The following is a 20,137-nucleotide window of genomic DNA, read 5'->3' on the forward strand; positions in this document are numbered from 1 at the left end:
TGAAAAACTTGTTTAATTATTTGGTAAATGAACTTGTTTTATTAGCTTTTAACGTTATTTAAAGTAGTATTTATTATATTTCTTTTTTATTTAAATGTTTTTCATATCTAAAAAATAGGTCATTTTCATTTTATTGTTAAACTTCATTTTTTTTCTTCTAAGTATTTGATATTTTTTTATGTTTCATTATAGTATCAGTTTCATTCAGTGAAGTGATGATGTGGTAGATGAAGTGTCATGTCATCAATGTTTAATCACTAACACGTCATCACTCTCTCTACACTTTGTCAAACTAACAATTACCATTTGATCCATACCGTTGAATGATTTTTTAACGTTGTTTCTAGAAACTAGTGGCGTGAAGTGAAACATATGAGTTTCCCACTTTACCCTCGCAACTAGAGTCATTTTTCAAACCATACCCCTCTCTCAGTCTCACTCTTTCTTTTTCCTATGGAGCCACCCGCAGCAAAACACAGCTCCCTGTGGAACATTCTAGTTTGTCTCTTATCCTTCGTTGTCCTCATCTTCGTTGCATGATTCTCCATCATCGTCACCGTCTGTGGCGAAACCTGCGACTTCACCAACTTTTACTTCTCCTTCGATAACCTCACTCACTTCGCCCCCTCTTGCATCTTCGAAGACAATGATGACCCACTCTTTCCATTCATCATCTTAGCCATCAACAGAAATACCCTTTGGGTTCGAAATTCTCAAATGCCTCCCAAGAGTTTCCCTTAGGGTTTGAAATTTCCAAATGTCTCCCTTAGGGTTCAAAAAGGGAACTCAAGTTTTCTTTTTAATTTTATTAGTTAATAAAATATAAAAATTGGATTTTTTAAATAATTTAAATAATAAAAAATGATGTGAAAATTTGTTAACGTGTTAGTGATTAGGTGTTAGATAATGCAACACTCTATTTTTTATGTTGTCACTTTACAAAATGGGACTAATAATAGATACTACAGTGAAACATAAAAAAATGTTGAATACTTAGATTAAAAAAATGAAATTTAAATAATAAAATGAAAATAATCTATTTTAGAAGTATGAAAAATATATTTAAACCATTCTTATTTTTTTTATCTTTTCTATTTAAAGTAAAAATTGACTACTTTCATCCTTTATATAATTTTTCATTTTTCAACTACTTCAACCAATAATTTTTCCAAACACTAATAAGTGATTTCTAAAGCGTTAAAGATGATATATTCTTCAAGCTTGTGTGTCCCATCTATCATGTGAGTGTGAGTAACGGAAAGTGAATAAGGCTTTACAGGTCCTAAGCAAAAAAAGTATAGGTTACATATTAAGATGGTGTTTAACGTGGATTGAGATTAATGGTAATCAAATGTGGCAAAGAAAAAATGAGGCGCAAAAAGAGCATTAGAATTGGCCTTTTACTCTTGCCGGGTCATCCCATGCCATCCTCATCAACAACTTGAGCAGGATTGTTATGATTTCGTGACAGTTAATACTTTTGTTTCATTTGGCTTAAGGTTATAAACGTGATGGAACGAAGTAACATCTATCACATGAAACGTGTTTGAGCTTCCATGTAACTGTCACACGTAATAAAATGATTGGTACGGTTATGATATTAGGTTATTTGAGTAAAGTTTTCAAAATATGTGGAATAACTAGTTTTTATAATCATGATGGTGAAGACTTTTGACTTAGTCCTAGAATTTCAAGATATCCTTATAAATTTGGATTTTTTGGACTAATTATATAATTAATTTTTTATTCAAAGGTTTAGTCACACATTTAAAATTAATCATCCAAATAAATTGAAACACGTAAAAATAGAAACCAAATCATTTCCCACAACATCCGCCCACATTGTTAAATGTCAATTGAACTACATTTCTACAACCCCCCCTCCCCCAAAACTTTCAATAATTTTTTGTAATTTCAATTGCATTAAACAAAGGAAGAAATGAGAATATTCCAGTTATTTAAATTGATAGCCTATATTAATATTATTAAACAGTAATTATATATTTAAATGCATTAAAACAATCACAAATTTTCAAAATATAATTAAAAGCAAAGTAATAAATATGATTTTAATTATTATTTATTTATTTATAATTAATAAATATAAAAGGAAAATAAAAAAAATTATTTGAATCTTATTATTTAAAAGAAAAATAATAAATTCCCCCTCCTCCTTCCCAAACTTTCAAGAACTTTTGATAATTTCAGTGGCATGAAACAAAAGAATAAAGGAGAATATTCCGTTCATTTAAAATGATAGCCTTTATTAATATTATAAAACAAAAATTATATATTTAGATGCATTAAAATAATCACAAATTTTCAAAATTAAATTAAAAGCAAAGTAATAAATATATTTTTAATTATTATTTTATTTATAATTAATAAATATAAAAGGAAAATAATAAAAAATGATTTGAATCTTATTATATAAACGAAAAATAATAAATTAATCTAATTATATCAAGTAATATAAACAATTGAGCATATAAATGTAATCTTCTACTTTTCTGTAAAAATTTGTTTCGCAAATGTTCATTTTTTTACCGCAATATGGATTTTGCTTCTACATTTCTCTTTTTTCTATTTTTGATACGATATTCTTTTCTTTTTGATACGTTGTATACAAAAAATGGTGGTTTGTGCTTGATTCACAAAAAAAAAAGGTATGTTCTTTTTATATTTCTCTAAAACTAATTGCTTCCCTATATGTTCTTGTTCTTTTTCTTTTCTTTGGTGACTTTAAGGAGCTATAAAACCCAAAAAAACACAAAGAAACCCATTGATGGTTTTTCTACTTCTTTGAAAAAATTAACAAGTGATTGGACCCAGTCCTATAATTTTCTATACTTTTGTTGAAAAATAAATTATCTAGCAAAATTACAATATATTATTGAGTGCATCCCTGTAATTTTCTACATCAGAAATTTTGTTATAATATATGTTTCTCTTTTTAACGCATCCTGAACATTGCTTTTACATCTAATTTTTTCTACTTCTGATGGGATATTGTTTTTAGTTTTTTTTTTATTTCTCTTCTTATATCTTTTCTTACTGCTACTTTGAAATTTTGGTTTTCCTTATTCTATCTTATTTAATGTCTTATTCAGTGATACAAAGTTCTTTTTATTTTTGTACATTGTATACAAAATAATGATAGTTCTTTGAAAAAATTACTTCACATGTTGTTTATTCTGTTTTGTTTTTCATTTTGATTTTGGGTGACTTTATGTAGAAGGGTGGAAAGTCCTTTGTGATTAACTCGGCTCATGATTGATCTAGCAAAAATATGAATTTTTTTAACGCTTCTGAAAAAATTAATATTATTAAGGATAGTTTATTTTAGGGTTAATTAATTTTTTTAGTACCTCAATTTTTTTATTCTAATTTTTAGTCCCTCAAAATTTTTTATACAAGTTTTAATTTTTCATTTAGTCCTTTTAATTTTTTATTTATTTTTAATTCTTTATTTATTTTTATTGCTGAAAATTAGTCTTTATGAATTCTTAGTTCCTTGTTTATTTTATATTTGGGACTACTTTTGAATAATAAAAATAAACGACTAAAAATGTACAAATAATTCTAGAGAGACTAAAAATGATGACAAAAAATTAATAAAAAACTAAAAGTTGTCAAAAATATTTTTAAAAGACTAAAAATTATAATAAAAAATTAAAGAACTAAAAACTTAATTACACCTTTATTTTATAAGTGTGACTGACTTTTTTTACTACTTCTCTAAAAAATTCAAAGTTATGCTTTTTAATAAAGGTGATACATGCATAAACTTGTTCGCTTTGTGTCAAGGAAAAAGTTAACTTGGATTAAGGTGTGAAATTTGAATATTTGCGTCCTGAATTCTAGACTAAAGTATTTTTTGTTTCATAAATCATTCTAAGAAAACATAGTTTCAAAGAGTAACAGTTAATATATTGAAGAAAAAAAAAGAGTAGCATTTAAGGAAAAAGATATGATCACCGGCCATAAACCAATTTTATCTTTGCTGATAATTAAATACAAGACAATCCAAATAGTCTTTAAACTAAGAAAATTAAATGGCAAAATATATAAGTATACTGTATACATATTTTTATCTAATGAGTATAGCTCACTGAAGGATAAATCTAGAGGGAGACGAGTATATGGACTCGAACTCTTCTTTTCTTGGAATTTTTTTATGTATATACATATATATTTTTAAGTTAATTGGTATAAAATTATATAAAATTAATTTTGTATCTTATTATTATTATTATTATTATTATTATAATAGTTAATATTAATTAATATAAAATTATGTAAAATTAATTTTGTGTTTCACTGTTTATTGTTATTATAGAAAAGGCAGGAAGGATATACAGGGCCAAATACATCTTTGTCTGCCATTTCTTTGTTAGGATTTGCTGGCACAGAATTACAAATTCTGTTATCTCCAATTCTCAGTATAAATATAGCATGAATGTAATAAGGCAGAATTATCAATGAAATCATCACCTTGACTCTTTTTCTTTCTAATTTCTGTGGAGGTACTGACCCTCGAAGCCAGTTCAGTGTAACACAAACCTAAGTTTGAATATCATTGATAATAAAAATAAGAAGACAATAACAAATTCCGCGGAGAAAAGTTAAAACTCCTTACCAAAAGGATATAAACGCTTAAACCTATAGGAAGCCAAACCAGATTTATTTATATAAAAGTCTCCTAGGCAAAAACAAGGGTCTGAATCCTACCAAAATGATATCATCATTTTTTTTAAAAATTATTATTTATTAAAAGTTAAAAATTATAAAAGAATAAAAAAAAATTACAGCCCCTTTTATAAAATTTCTGGATCTATTTATTAGTTCAGTTGATAATATACATTGAAATTCTGGAAGAATACCTTGGATTAATCTCTGCATATATACTAAGTAGTTAAAAAAAAGAAGTATACATACTACGGAGGAAGATATTCTGAATTGCCAGCTTGAAACATATATACATAACAAAAATTGTACATAAACTTTATAATTTAAATAATTAAACTTTATTTCACTATTTAAAAATTGTTATAAATATTCTATTGAAATTTTAAATTTTGAAACTAATAAAAATCGAAGTTAAATAAGTAATTTCAAATTTACTAAATGTAATTATTTTTTTATAAACGCTTTCTTGAAACTTAAATTTATTTAAAATGTTATAGATGCTTTATTGAAAACTAAGTATAGTTGAGATAATTAAATAACATTTAAATTTACAAATAAAATTACTATAAATGTTTTTCTGAAATTTGATATTTTTCTAAAATATTACAAATGCTATATTGGAAATAGGTATATTGAAATTGAGTAATTAAATTAAATTTTAATAACTTTAATTACTTTAAAGTTTTTATAATTATTTTTTTAACTTATAAACTTTTGTTTTAAAAAAGGGAAATTGCAAAATTTTAAAAAATATGTTATATGGAATAATTGAAATTAAATATTTAAATTCAATAAATATTTAAGTTATTTGGAATTAAATAATTAAATTCAAATCTATTAATTTTAGTTATTTGGAATTGTTATAAATATTTTCTGGAAATTTTAGTAATTCCCTTAGGGGTTAAATTAGTATTTTCAAAGTTACTAATTTTAATTATTTATGAATTATTATAACTGCATTCTGAAACTTTCAAAAATTTTAAAAAGTTTTATAAATGCATTTTTTGAAATTAATATTAGTTGGAATTAAATAAATAAATTCATCTTTATTAATTTTCATTATTTAAAAATGTTATAAAAGACTTCTTGAATGTTTAAACTTTAAAAATAATATAAATACATTTTTTAATTTTAAAAAAGTTAGAGTTAAATTAGTAGTTATAAATACTTATGAATAATTAATATTAATAATGAATTTTTTAGAACATGATTCATATATATCAAAACATTTTAGATTGGTTATATAAATCTGTTTATACGTTGTTATATTCAATTTTGTAAAATTAACTTTGTCTGTCACCAAAAAATTCGCACAGGCTCCCACACTAGTTTAATTTTTTTAAAAAAAGTATTGTTTCATTTAAATTGAAGTAGTTCTAGTTAGTTTCATTCAAATTCAAATATTCTAATGACTATAAACTTTCATATAAATTAGTTACAGTATTTTTTTTTTAGAAAACATTTTTACATAAACAAACTTGAATTAAAATACGTTAACTCTTCGTAAAAGACATTAACTGTAATGATGTGATTTTTATAAAATTTATCAATTGAATGTGACTCTTCTTAAATATATATAAAAATATTTATAAATAAAGACATTCTTTATGAAGAAACTCATTCAATATACTTAGAATGCACCTTAATTCTCATCTATTTTTATTTACCTTTTTAAATTTTGAATTCACTGTATTTTTCTTCTCTTTTTTTTTTCTACCAAACGGACCCTAAATTACTAACAGGTGAGGGAAAATTAAAATTAAAATAAATGTACTTGTTCACTCTCTTTGTGCATAGAAAATATATATTGTAATCGTACACATTAATTACATGTATAAACATAATTAATTGTATTTAATAAATGGTTAAGAATTAATAAAGGTGATTGTATATAAGTACTGAAATGTAGTTTAATAGTGTCATAAGATTCTTAAGATGTCTAATGATAATTAACTTTACCTCACAAATGGTTAATAGTATCATGTGGTTATGACACATGGTTAACTACAAACATAAAATGTAATTAATTTTATTTCATAAGTGATTCATAGTAAATGCGCTTATTTTATATAATGTTGATGTGTGATTAACAGTTTCATGAGGTTATATACTATTATCTTCTTCTCATATTTTTTATGTTTTAATTATTTTTTTTTTTGAAAATTTGATATTTTAGAATTTGAAAGATTAATTATTTTTTTCAAATGTACTCTTATTTAGTATCCATTACTAGTGATACAAGCATCAAATATCAAGGTATTAAATGAAAATATTTCAGTCCAAATATAATAATTTTTAATTCCATTAAATATTTGTTAATTTATGCGTAATAATCTTAAATATTAAAAGACAAGGGAATGAGGTAGTAAATTGTTTAACATGGTTAAATTTATCTCACACAGGTGATTAATAATCTCACAAGTTTATCGAAATATTTAATAGTAATTGGTTGTACCTCAACCGTGATTAACATCAACAACATTTTGATAAGAGCCTTGCTATTTGGTACGAGATATACACTCGTGCGAAAGCAACGAAGAGAAACTTGAACCAATCACGGTTGTAATATCGATCATTCATGGTGGACTCAGTTAAGATTTTAATTATCTCCAATAAAGTTTCTCAGTATTATATATACAATCATGTTCATTTTTATTAATCATAAAATTAAAATTAATCATTTGCTGTTGTCCAAATATGGTACCCACCCACACACACGCCAGAAACAAAGAAGTCAAAAGATATATAATACCTTTTGTCATACATTATTATTGCTGGTTAATTAATTCATAAGCAAGCATTAATTAACCACATCACATTATTATTAGACTTTAGTAGTAGTAAAACTTTGTCAAGATTGTCTCAAATTTATAGTCAAGCGAATGACCGAGTGTGCAGTTCCCGGATCATAAAACACAGTTTCAAACGCAGCATAGCCCTTAGCAAAGCGAAACCTACCAGTCCCAGACACAACGGAAAGCTCTTTATAACTCTCACGCTGACGACTAATGCCTTGAATCTCAATGCTGCTCCCACTGTACTGCAAGTTCGTGAACACAATCGAAAGCACCGCGTTCACGTTAGCGCCGTCGTGGGCTGACACTACCAGCAGGCCCTGGGCCCGGCCCACTTGAGCTGAGACCGGGCTTGGGCTCATCATCACGGGGTCGTCCACTGCGAATATTGTTCCGAATTGTTCGTAGGTCCAATCCCTTCCGGTGAGGCCGGTGATTGGGGAAACTGTTGCGTTGGGTCCTGTTGCTATGTCTTGGAGGTAGAACACCAACGTCGTTTGCAGAGGTAATTGAGAATTGGCTTCATAAACCATTGTTGTGGTTAGCAAAAGCAATGAGAAGGAGAAGAGCTTGGTTGCTGATGAAAATGATGGTGCCATTTTTGGGTTATTAGTACTAATGTTTGAGATGAAATTGGATTGTAAAATTGGATGAAACTTATAGCACTAAAGGGAAGAAATTGCGTCTAAAGGAAGAGGTTAATTTAATTGTTTGTCGTGCGTTAAAGAATTTTCGTTCTCGTCTATCATGTGAGTAAGGCCAGGAACATGCAAGTTTACAATGGAAAGTGAATTACAAGGTTGAAACTGTTGCGCAATCGAAGGGATAAACATTGAGCAAGCTTTTACTAATGGATCAAAACCTTAATACTTGTATTTTTATTCTACTTGAGATTTCACCTTCGCATTTTGTACTCTTAACAGAAATTACACGAATGGTTTGATGCAAGTTTAATATTTACGACCCCACTCCAGGAAAAAAATGTGAAGTATAAGAAGAAAAAAAATGAAATAATGTTGAAAACTAATAGTCTATACTCTATATAAAAGGATGGCTATGGACTTGGAGTTCAACGTGGACTGAGATTAATAGTAATGAAAAAATAAAGGTCCAAGAAAAAAAGAGACGCAAAAAGAGCATTAAAGGCTCTTGTTTTCCTCCTGTTAATTATGGCATGCCGTGTCAAACACCATTTACAACTTGTGCTAGCTGTTTAGGATTTGTTTATGGTTGATACTTTTGTGATTTTACTCATTCACATGAGGAAAATCGTGTTTGTTTATGGTTGTGAACGTGATGGGACGAACTAACATAACATCTACCACATGAAATGTGCTTCAGTTTTCGTGTAGTAGGTGTAAAACATAATGATTGTTGCAGGTATTACGAGTTCATGTGTGCAATGTGCACAAGTCTGCCCAGATAAAGCTATGTTTGGAAACTCATTCCTCTACCTCTAAAAATAAGTTCAATGAAAAAATTACAAAAGAATTGCTTCCCAAAATACACGTTGAACATCCACAGACGTGACCCAGATATGCCGCAGGTTTGGATGCGGATTAATAGCACTGGACGTACGTGGAAGCTGATTACAATAGCTTCTACGTATTTTTTCTTCTTTTTTTTTTTTCATTGACATTAATTTAGAATAATTACACGAGTTTTTGATGCTCAACCAAACATGTATTCTGATAGGCCAAATCATTATTCTCAGATTAAAGACAAATGGCAGAATTAGATAAGGGTCAGGTTTGAATAAGTTTTTCCATAAACATCCGAGAGGAAAAAAAAAATATGTAGAAAAAATTAATTAAAATTTTCTCATAAACTAAAATTTATTTACACGTAAGTTAGAATTAATTTTTTGGAAAAGCTAAATAATTTTAACTTCTTATTTTAATTTGTGCATGAACTAATTTATAGATAATTTTTCTTTTTATCTTTTTTTTTCATACATATTTATAGAGAAATTTGTCTAAACAAAACAAATTTCTCTCAAGTCTTGATTCAATACAATAAATTATGATTTTAATTTACATGTATTTTTAAAAATATTATGTTGTCAGTCCATGAAAAATAATTTCCATCATAATTTTTGAAATAATAATTATTAAAATAACAAATTTATATTATATATAACAATTTATAATTAGATGATAATACACTATCCGTGTATATGTATTATTTATTTTAATAATATAATAATGTTAGGTTAGATTTGTTTGTAATTAATAATTCTTTATTTAAAAAAATTGGTATTTTTTTCAAAATAAATAAAATCAAATACACACACGTAATTTATTGGGCCGTCATACACATATATAATTCAAATTTTCAAGACTTCCTCTGCTATTAATGTGATTATTAATTTATTAGAAAGGTGTTTATTGCATAGTACTAAAGTATGACAACAATATTGATCCCTTTTTTAATTTTGAGAAATATTTTTAAATATATATATATATATATATATATATATATATATATATATATATATATATATATATATATATATACAAAAGTTGGATAAAGATAATTATATATGATATCTTTTTGTAGTTATAGTACACAAACCAAAAAAAAATTCTTACCTTACACTCACTTAAGGACATTAGGAGGAATTGCTCAAAGAAAGATAATATAATAAAAGGCCGAAAAAGAGAGATTAATCATTAATTAGATATGTGTAAAATAATCATTAATTAGTTAAAATAAGATTTAGAGTTGAAAATGAAGGTCCAATTGAAAGCCATAGTGTGTGTACCGTGTAGTGTGTACTGATGGACAGGTACAGTGAAAAGTGCAAACCCCAAAAGTCCACGTCGGCTTTCGACTTTGATATTATTTCCACTTGTCATGGTTTAATGACTTGGCGCCAATTCCCCAACGGTTCACAACATGCACCATTTATACCATTGCCTAGTGGATACGAACGAAGCCTATAAAAAGCACACTCGTCATTCTGCAATGCAAGAGCAGCAACAGCAAGTGGATAAAGTGTGTGTATTTGTATTGTTTCGGCAATTATGGGTGTCACTACTAGTTTCCATCGGAAATGGGTTTCCGTGAGTGTTGTTGTAATGTGCATTGTTCTTCAGTTGAGTGTGATCACTGTTTTTGGCGATAATTGTCCATTTGGAGGCTGTAGGGGTGGGTTGGGTCGCGTGGTGGTGGCTTTGGCGGCGGCGGAGGAGGTGGTGTTGGTGGCGGGGCGGGTCAAGGTGGAGGTTTTGCCGTTTTGGAGCTGGAGGAGGCATTGGTGGTGGAGGAGGAGGAGGAGGAGTTGGACTGGGTGGTGGCTCAGGATATGGTGGAGGCTTTGGAGCAGGTGGTGGTTTGGGTGGAGGTTGAGGCCATGGAGGAGGATTTGGTGCTGGAGGTGGTGTAGGAATAGGAGGAGGAGGGGGAGGAGGTGGTGGTGGTGGTGGTGGAGGAGGAGGTGGAGGCTTTGGTGCAGGTGGTGGTGTAGGAAGTGGAGGTGGGGCAGGTTTAGGTGGAGGTGTTGGCGGTGGCGGAGGTCGTGGTGGAGGTGGAGGATTTGGAATTGGCATTGGGGTAGGAGTTGGTGTTGGAGCTGTTGTGTTGGTGTTGGCGGAGGAGGTGGAGGTAAACCTTAAGCATGCATGCATGCATGAGGTTATGGAGCTTAATTAGCTAACCGTATATATTTGGATATGTCCCTCAACATGAGTTGTTTATTTATCAAAAAGTGTTTTTGTGAGTTAGGTTGTGGAACAGTTTTAATTACACTCAAGAGATCCATCTTAATTAATTAGTGACACCATCTATTCGGGAGTTTGCTATTTTATTTGTGCTAATAGCTTTACTTGTATTCAGAGACCACACAACCATCTACATATAAATCTTGTCTTTTCCAACATCTGGTATATTCTAGTTTCATAGGGTTTTGTCATTTAGATTCAACTTTTTCTTTAGATGAATATGGATACTCTTATGATTTTTTACCATTTTAGGTATTTTTCTCAAATAATTTACCAAACTGGAATGGCCAATAAACTATTTAACTGTCATGAATTTTTTTTGTCATATAAATCCAAGTTAAATACTTTTCTTTCGATGAATATGGATACTATTCTGGAACAGTTCTATTACAATTACGAGATCCAAGTAAATTAGTGGCAATCTACTATCTCCATTTGGGAGTTTGCAATCTTAATTATTTGTACTGGCTTGACTTGTATTGAGAGACCACAATACATATAAATCATGTTTTTTCGACTTCTGGTTTAATAGAGTTTTTATTTTTATTTTTTTTATGTATAACATTCAACTTTATTTCGGTGAATACATATTACAATTGTCTTGTGTGTTACTACCAAGTAGCTAAGTTTACGTTAAACTTTTTTGATCATGTTATTCATGTCACCAAAAATGTGTTAATGGTTTTATTAATTTCTAAGTTTCAAACTTTACGTTGTCTATAAGTAGCAGAGGAGCTATAGGTTTTTGATGAGGAATAAGTTTGCAATCTTCATTGACTAAGTTTCAAACTTTACATTGTCCATCCATTTGATCCAGCACAAGGCTTATGCGATATGACACACTTGAGTAATCTTTTGAGTTGGTGGTGGATATGGCTCATCGCGATTGGGAGGTGACATTCAATCTTTTTTTTTCTTCCGAGAATGTATGGTAGCAGACTTGCTTTCCAAGTATCTTGTGTATGGAAGATCAATATTCAAATGATTACAAGCAATCGATTTATAAAGTCGACACCCCTTTTGATTTCTAAATTGATTGCTTATAATCATTTGAATATTGATCTTCCATAAAAAAGGTGGTTTTCCAGGTTCACTGACTGATGCACAGTTGGATGCAAACACTGAATATACTCACCTTAGGCAATAAATATCAGTTCCTTTATGATCATCTTACCATTATGACAGCATGGTTATAGGCTGACTAAATCACCTATACAAATATGTATGAGCTGCTTAAAGTACAGCAAGTTCACTCAATCCACACAGCTAATCTCTGTCTGTAAACACTTGGTATTTACAACTGTAACCTCATTAAGAAAGTATGTGACACTCAAACAAGAGTTAAAACAAAGGATAAAAACTGTTTTCTGGATATTTCAACAATCACATACTCTTTTTATTATCAAAATTCAAAGGGCTCTGGTCAATGGCCTGCAACTGACTCCTAAGACTCTGATTGTCTTCCAAGAGGCGATCATATTCCATAAGGAACCCCTCGGATTGCTTTTTAAGAGCCTCTACTTCAGTTTCCAAAGTCTTAGCTTGACTTCCTTTTGCCTCACATTCAGATTCTAGTTTCTTAATTTTAGACTTCAATGTGGTAATTTCTTCATTCAATGCTTTATGTTCCTCTGAATTTCCATTTTTACCATCTTCAAAACTTCGGCTTTGTTTCTTAATAGCTTCCATGGTCTTCCTGAGTGACCGAAGCTCTCTTATGTAATGGTGCAATCTATCAATCATCAGAGAGAGGAACAGCAGAAACCCTGCACACATTAGTTGCAAAAGATCAAGTTCAAAAACTAAATAATATATCTATTAATAGAAAAAAAAAACTACAATAAGTAAAGAAATATCCAACTCACGACACTCATGACACAGAAAACAGTTAAACCATAACCAACAAAAATGAGAGGAAGAATCTAAAGATGGAGAATCTTTGAAACAGAAACCTTGAAGAAGAAACAAAAAAATATGCAATGTAAAATAAGAAAACATATATCACAAAACAGAATTCTACCCTTTTAAGGCAAGAAATAGGACTTGACCAAAAACTATCAGCATGGTCCTCAAAAGGCAACTAGTATATTAGATCTAATAAATTGAACTCACTCAAAGACTAGATTCATAAAAGAATTCACTATGTTAGAAATAGTTTTAAAGGAAAAGAAAAAAAAATACTAAAGAGGGATAGACCCACTTATAAGTTATAACAAAACAGGTATACCTGCCACCACTTTTTTCTAACACTATTATAGTGTGATGTTATTTATGCTTCAAAGTCTTCAATTTTACCCCCATAATAAATTCTTTCTCTTGAAAATAAGCTATTAATTATTATTTTGCCAAAATTTTTAGGTTCATCACTGTTAATCAAGTATTTATGCCAAGGTTGTATCTATCATACACTGAGAAGAGAAATAGATAGAAGTAGATCATAGAATTCAAGCCAAGTGGATGCATAGGAGAAAATGCTTCATGAATTATTTGTGCTTGACAGGTGCGACAGGTGCTTCTTGATCTCAAAAGGAAAATTTTAAGCAGCAGTCATAAGACTAGCAATGCTTTATGGTACTGGGTGTTGGAGAATAAGGCACCAAGAAGGTTACAAGAGCATAACCTATGCATAGCATATGTCAACATGTATCAAAGAACATATAAGAAAAGATTAAATTATAAATGAGTGTATTAGAAAGAATGTAGACGTAACACCTATTGAGGAAAAGATGGTAAAATCTCACATAAGACGGTTTGGCCATGTGATGAGAAGACCAACAGAAGCCCCAATAAGAAGAATTGGTCATATGGAAGAATGCCCGGTAGATAGAATTACACGAAGATCAACAAAATGTCAAAAAGACAAACTCACTAAGGGTCTGTCCGGATGACAAACTTAGGAGTGAAAGCCAAAAAGAGAGATGGTTAGTCATTCCCTTATTTGGGAGTCTTTTAAAATCCTTTCCCTTATTTGAGAGGGAATGGAAAATTTTCAAATAGGATTTAAGATTCATATTACTTTTGGTCATTTTAATTTACCCAAATGTCTGTTTTTCTCTCTCTGTAAATTGGAAACGTCCAAACAAGTGTAAGGGTTTATCCGTCATTTCCTTCCCCCCTTGATCCCTTTCATTTCCCTTTACCTCTTAACTCCCAAATATGCCCTAAAACCTAGATCTAAATTGCCTTTATTTAAAAGCTAGTTTTTTGACAAAACACAATGGTGCACTTTAGCTGGCTTACCCACAGTGGGAAGAGGCTCTTGTTGATGCTTGAAATATTAATAAAAAGGAAACCAAACAATGTCAATCAAGCTAGTCATTGATACAATGAAATAATCTTATTGTATGTCTTTCACAGAGATAAAAAGGGTACTCACTCTTGATCTTATCATAGCATTATATAGAAAAACAAAAATGATAATATGAGTTATATCACAAAGCTCCAGATTACCACAGTCACCATACCATCACTTCATTATTCAGATTTCCAGTTGAAAAAGCATTATCATAAAATAAATAAATAATCAAGTTGGGTAACTAAACCATATTGCAAAACACCCATGAAATTCAAAACTTCATAATCTATAAGCTTGTAAGCAATAAATCGAATCATATTTATTTTAGCTATGTAATGAGACAATTAAGAACCCATCATTGTTTCTTCTTCCCTTTCTTTTTTGTTCTCATCTCTTTATAAGTATCATAAACCAGATTAGTCGGGGTCCCTTTCCCCTAATGAATAGAGGGGTTAAGACCGAAAAAAAAGTATTATGCCATTATTCCTTGGTAATCCATGCCAATTTTTTACTTCTTAACATCTCACAATTCAAATACATCAAAATTCCAATACACACAAGAAGGTTTCTACACATAACCATAAAAAATCAACTTCTACATTAGATCACAAAGAATTATAATGGAACAGACCAACTAAAAAGTAGACAAAGATATTGCTCATGTCAAATACCCTTATAATTTCAAGCATTCAATCATATGGAGCAGGCTGATCACCATACCAGTTGCAGCAGCTCAAGTCCAAAATTCACGTCCCCCTTCCTAAGACACACCCTAAACCATTCCTACCCAAAATAGAAACCCATACACAGCTTGAAACAAGCCATCCAATACAGAATCATTTGAAGTCAAATGTAACTCAGACCAGTGTAAAACAACAAATAGCACTGAACAAAAAAAGAAAACGCTCCTATATAAAAAACGGAAATCAATATTTCTATTTTTTTAAGATAAAAACAGTGTAAAAAAAAAAAAACCCTTTCTAATCCCATCTACCACTGTGACCACATATATGGATAAAAACATCAGCACATCGCAAATTACGATCACAATAATCACAATTAATCACTCGATCCACAATTCAATTCGTAGCCTTACTCCTCCAAGTAATTTCTCTTTTTTCCACCACAATTAACAAAAACTAAAAAATTATAACCTAAACCAAAAAGCCTAGAAAAGAGGGGTTTAGGGATGAGAACCGAAAGAAGGGTTTTTGAGAGATACCCATGAGAGAAGCTTCGAGCATGTGCTTGGACATGAGGACTTGGTCGGTGGGGTTGACTATGCCGGCCTCGAGGGTGCGTTGCTGGATCTTGGCCATGCTGTAGAGGCTCGAAGCGAGAACCACCATCAATGTGGCGCCCACGGTGGAAACCACCACGGGACCGCGACCGCGCTTCACACTATCGAGGGAAACGATGACGAGTTTTCTCAGTGGGGTTTTGAAGACGAGCGTGAGAATCAAAAGCATTTCGGAGAAAATCGCAGTGTAGAGTAGCTGCAACATCTTGTTCTAACTAGCTTCAATCACTGGCAAAACAGAACTACAATTTAGGAATAGAAGAGAAGAGAGGAAAAGAGAGAAGGGTGTCGGTTCGGTGAGGGTCTGGGCTGGTCCAATGAGGCGGCACACCGTTACATGTGTTTGGAATTTTTCGTTTTCCAAACTTGATTTTTTTTTTTTCTTTCAAGCTCAAAAATAGGAGTAATCTCTTCCTCCTATATTTTTTTTTTTTTACAAATTCTTCTACCTTTGTTATGATAAGTATTAAATAAAAAATAAAAATATTAATTATCTTGAAATTATAAAGCATATTTAAAATTTATCATAAAAGATAGTAAAATAAATTGTAGGAGAATTAACAATTATTCCAAAAATAAATTATGCTTATTTTTTAAGGTTTAAATATTTTTATAACTCTTATAATTTAATTTTTTTAAGTTCTTGTGAAATTATTTTTTATCCTTATTATTTACAATTTATGTTTATTTTTACTTATGACATTTTAGATAATATTTTTTTCATTGTTCAAAGTGTTATCTAAAATATTTTAAAGACTAGAAATAAAAAAACATAATTTACAAGGATTAAAAATAAAAAAATAATTTTATAAGAATAAAAAACAAAAAAAAATAATAAATTATGTGGATAAAAATTTATTTAAACCTTTTTTAAAAAATACTAGTAAAAATGTATTTTTTTTTTACTTTTTTAATGTGTTTATTTAAAATATTTTTTAAAGTAAACCTTTTTTAACAAATAAATTTTATCTTTTCTAAAAAAAATTCATTAAGTTTAAATAAATTCGCCTTATAATTTAAAGACATTTGAGATAGCAAAGAATTTATTTATTTTTATATACTTTTAAAATCTTAATCTTGTAAATCTCTTATTCTTATTTTTTTTTTAAAGAAATCTCATGTTACTTAAAGTAGCATATATTAGAGTTTTTCCCTCTCAAAAACTCACTCATTTAAGGGACAAAATTGTCATATCAGTTCTTTACATAAAAAAAATAATGCTTTAATCATATTTTAACTTGTCAATTAGAATCTAAAGTCCATTTATGATCATTATGTATAAAGAGATCAGTGGCAAAAATTAAAATTACATTGGTAAAGATCAACATCAACTTTATTATATGAATGCCAAATTATTCAATAATAATAATAATAATAATAATAATAATAATAATAATAATAATAATAATAATAATAATAATAATAATAATAACTATTATTATTTGATTTATAATATTTTTGGTTCTAAGTTCAAGATTACACATGTCCCCAAATCATTGATTAGAGACCTATCTTACTTTACTTACGGTGTGTAATTGTGATTAATCTAAGAAATTTTATACACTTTAAAAAAATTAAATACTTATTTTTTTAAAATAAATTATTTTCTATAACACATAAAATACATAGAATCCTTTCAAGTTGCACACCATTACCCGAACTCATCGTGTTTTTTTATTCATGCACTAAATATCCTTAATTATTTGAAAAACATTACAACTTACTTTCTTATATGAATGTTTTTATAAATGTTAAAAAAATATGAAAAATTTGTGTAATTTTTTGAAATGTCAGAAGTGATTAGTGTAATATATCCTTTTATAAATTACTTTACAAGAATAATTAGTAGTATACCAACTAAAAATAACAACAATAATAAATTTAAAAAATGTTTTAATCTTTTATTTGAAGTCCGTTTTTGTTTAAAAAAATTATTGTCCCAAACTAATTTTAAAAAATATAAAATAATAATAAAACAATACATCCATTATAGAATCATCTAAAAGCTTCACGTACGCCATCAACTATTGAAACAGAATCACAAAAACCATTCTTTCAAGATTTAAAAACCTAGTCAAATAACTAAAAAATCAAATTATAGAATATCACTTCACAGCATTTTACTTGAAAAAAAAATCAAATAGAAAGTCATATTAACTTTTTCAGAAAAAGTAGACAAGGAAATAACTAAAGAATGAACGGAACTAAGTTGAACATTGAAGAGTCATAGACAGTAGGTATTTTATCCACAAAAGTAACTACGTACCAATGTCATTATTCTTGCTGCAAGGGGGGTGCATTTGGGAAGAAACAAACATATCTCGAAGGAGAAATAAAGAAAGGGCCACGAAAAGTCTTATATATATGGCTTTGTGTGAGATTTTTAAATGAGTTTTATATTTATACCTCTTATTAAGGGTCACAAAAATTCACTTTAGAAACACTTCATTGAAATTAGTCAGTTTTTAATACCAAAAAATATGTTTTGTTACTGGTAAGAAATCTTAGTTGAATACTAGAGTTAGACATTTTCTTAAACAAATTGATAGTCTTAATTGAATAAAGCAAAACTAATTTATAATTTTTTAAAATTTTAGTTAAATATCACCAAAATTTCTATCACAAAATAATATTTTAAAATTTTTTACAACCGTAATTGAATGCACCCACGTATAATGTGCATGACTCTCACAAATTAATCCGGGAGATTTAACCAAAATCTTCGATGAAATAGTGATGCGATAGTATGCGTTTGTGTTTTGGTAATTACGTACAGACCTTATATAATAATAATACACCGAGAATAACTGTACATGTGTATATGTATATTTTTTATAATTTTTTTGCTATAGCCTTAGTATATGTGTTTTATTGTAAAAAAATTGGTAAAATGTTTTAAAGTTAAATTTGTAATAAAAATTAATTTACGTATATATCTCAATTACACTCAATAATTTAAAATTAATTTTACTTTAAAATTTATAACAAGTGATCACTACATTATTATTTTCCGAAAAATATTCTTGAACAACTTTGAATTGGTGTGTCTATAAGAGAGAGTAAAAAAAGATAAATAATTTATTTAATTGACGATGTAGTAATAAGAAGAGAAATAGAGAAAAAAAAATATTGATTGAATGTTTAAAATCTTTTTATCGTCAATATATAATTCTTATTTTTCTTCTATTTGAGACTCGATTTTTAAAAGTTGGATAAATCAAAAATACTAATTCAACAATTATTTGTTTATGCTTATGGAGTGGAGATTTAAGTTATTCCTTATGCATTACTAGAAAATAGGTCATTAACATTTATTATAGAAGACATTAAACATCAATTTTCAATCAATGTTGAAATTTCCATCCTTAAAAGTAAGACATTTTTTACATCGATGTAGTATAACAAAAAAGTAACATTGATTTTTATCAAAATTAATGTTGTTATGTACTATACAACATTGGTTTTGTAAAAAATGATGTTGTTATGTACTCACAATATTGGTTCTGACGAAAACCGATTTTGTATAATACATAATAACATCGGTTTTGATTGAAGTGATGTTGCTTTTGCAAATTTTTTTAATGTTTTGTTTGTTTTTTAAATGAAACTAACCTATAAATTAAATCCAAAATCAGCCTAGGCAGTACGAATGGTATTCATATATAATAAAAAAAATACTTAAAGTGCAAACGTAAAATATACTAAACATGAGTTTAAAATGAGAATGAAACAAGTATACCAAATTACATCAAACAATAAAACAAATTAATAAATGTCATCTATAACCTATGCTAAAAATAAGTCTAACATTTATAAGATTCTTTAAGCACTCAATGTTTCATTTCTAACTCTTAGTAAACACTTTGCCCACTCAATGCGAATTGTCTTTATTTTTTCTGGTTTCAATGATCTTGGATCACTAAAATTTTGCATCATATAATAAAACATAACTTAATCATTTTAAATAATAACAACTATAGTAAATGAAAATTTGTTATGAAGTAAACAATTATTATTTTCCAATTATCCTTGAAACCTCCTAGAACTATGGTTAACATCTAATGCATGACATAATAACTACACTCAGTGTTTCCTCTTTGCTTATTATACTAAATTCAATAAGAAATTCAATTTTATCCCAGCATTAGTGTGCAAACTAATAAAATGTCATTTTCAAGATATCAAACATTGTTTAAATTACATACTTTAATTGGAATTCATTTAGCATTTGCCTTGGATTTACTTTCATGTTTATCATTGAATCCCTTCAAAGCACTAGTTAAAAGGAACATGCATGTATATTGAACGATTAAAATATTTATGTATAATACTAAGG

The 20,137-nt window shown here is 28.7% G+C and overlaps 3 protein-coding genes across 3 annotated transcripts; all 3 read right to left on the minus strand.

Annotated features, from left to right (window-relative positions):
* Positions 1-7,369: 7,369 nt before the first annotated feature.
* Positions 7,370-8,128, minus strand: LOC114379573 (dirigent protein 2-like). Its single transcript, XM_028338249.1, has one exon. It carries the CDS (start codon positions 8,081-8,083, stop codon positions 7,541-7,543), a length of 543 nt encoding a protein of 180 aa, XP_028194050.1. The 5' UTR covers positions 8,084-8,128; the 3' UTR covers positions 7,370-7,540.
* A 2,313-nt stretch (positions 8,129-10,441) lies between these two features.
* On the minus strand, positions 10,442-11,113 carry LOC114380348 (leucine-rich repeat extensin-like protein 3). The gene has a single exon (XM_028339351.1). The coding sequence runs from the start codon at positions 11,111-11,113 to the stop codon at positions 10,442-10,444; it is 672 nt and encodes a 223-aa protein (XP_028195152.1).
* Positions 11,114-12,319: 1,206 nt separating this feature from the next.
* LOC114378034 (B-cell receptor-associated protein 31-like) lies at positions 12,320-16,164 on the minus strand. Its single transcript, XM_028336538.1, has 2 exons — positions 15,724-16,164; positions 12,320-12,972 (listed from the first exon to the last, which is right to left on the minus strand). Exons 1-2 carry the CDS (start codon positions 16,004-16,006, stop codon positions 12,590-12,592), a joined length of 666 nt encoding a protein of 221 aa, XP_028192339.1. The 5' UTR covers positions 16,007-16,164; the 3' UTR covers positions 12,320-12,589.
* Between the last annotated feature and the right edge of the window lie 3,973 nt (positions 16,165-20,137).

The sequence above is a fragment of the Glycine soja genome, chromosome 12 (assembly GCF_004193775.1).
Source record: "Glycine soja cultivar W05 chromosome 12, ASM419377v2, whole genome shotgun sequence".
In the NCBI taxonomy this organism is placed as follows: domain Eukaryota; kingdom Viridiplantae; phylum Streptophyta; class Magnoliopsida; order Fabales; family Fabaceae; genus Glycine; species Glycine soja.

What these genes read in the sequence shown, in the direction of transcription:
- LOC114380348 (XM_028339351.1), bottom strand. Translation starts at nt 11,113, where the DNA reads ATGCATGCATGCTTAAGGTTTACCTCCACCTCCTCCGCCAACACCAAC.
- LOC114379573 (XM_028338249.1), bottom strand. Translation starts at nt 8,083, where the DNA reads ATGGCACCATCATTTTCATCAGCAACCAAGCTCTTCTCCTTCTCATTG.
- LOC114378034 (XM_028336538.1), bottom strand. Translation starts at nt 16,006, where the DNA reads ATGTTGCAGCTACTCTACACTGCGATTTTCTCCGAAATGCTTTTGATT. An exon ending in GCTCGAAGCTTCTCTCATGG is followed by an intron (nt 12,973 to 15,723) that starts GTATCTCTCAAA and finishes TAATGTGTGCAG; the next exon opens with GGTTTCTGCTGTTCCTCTCT.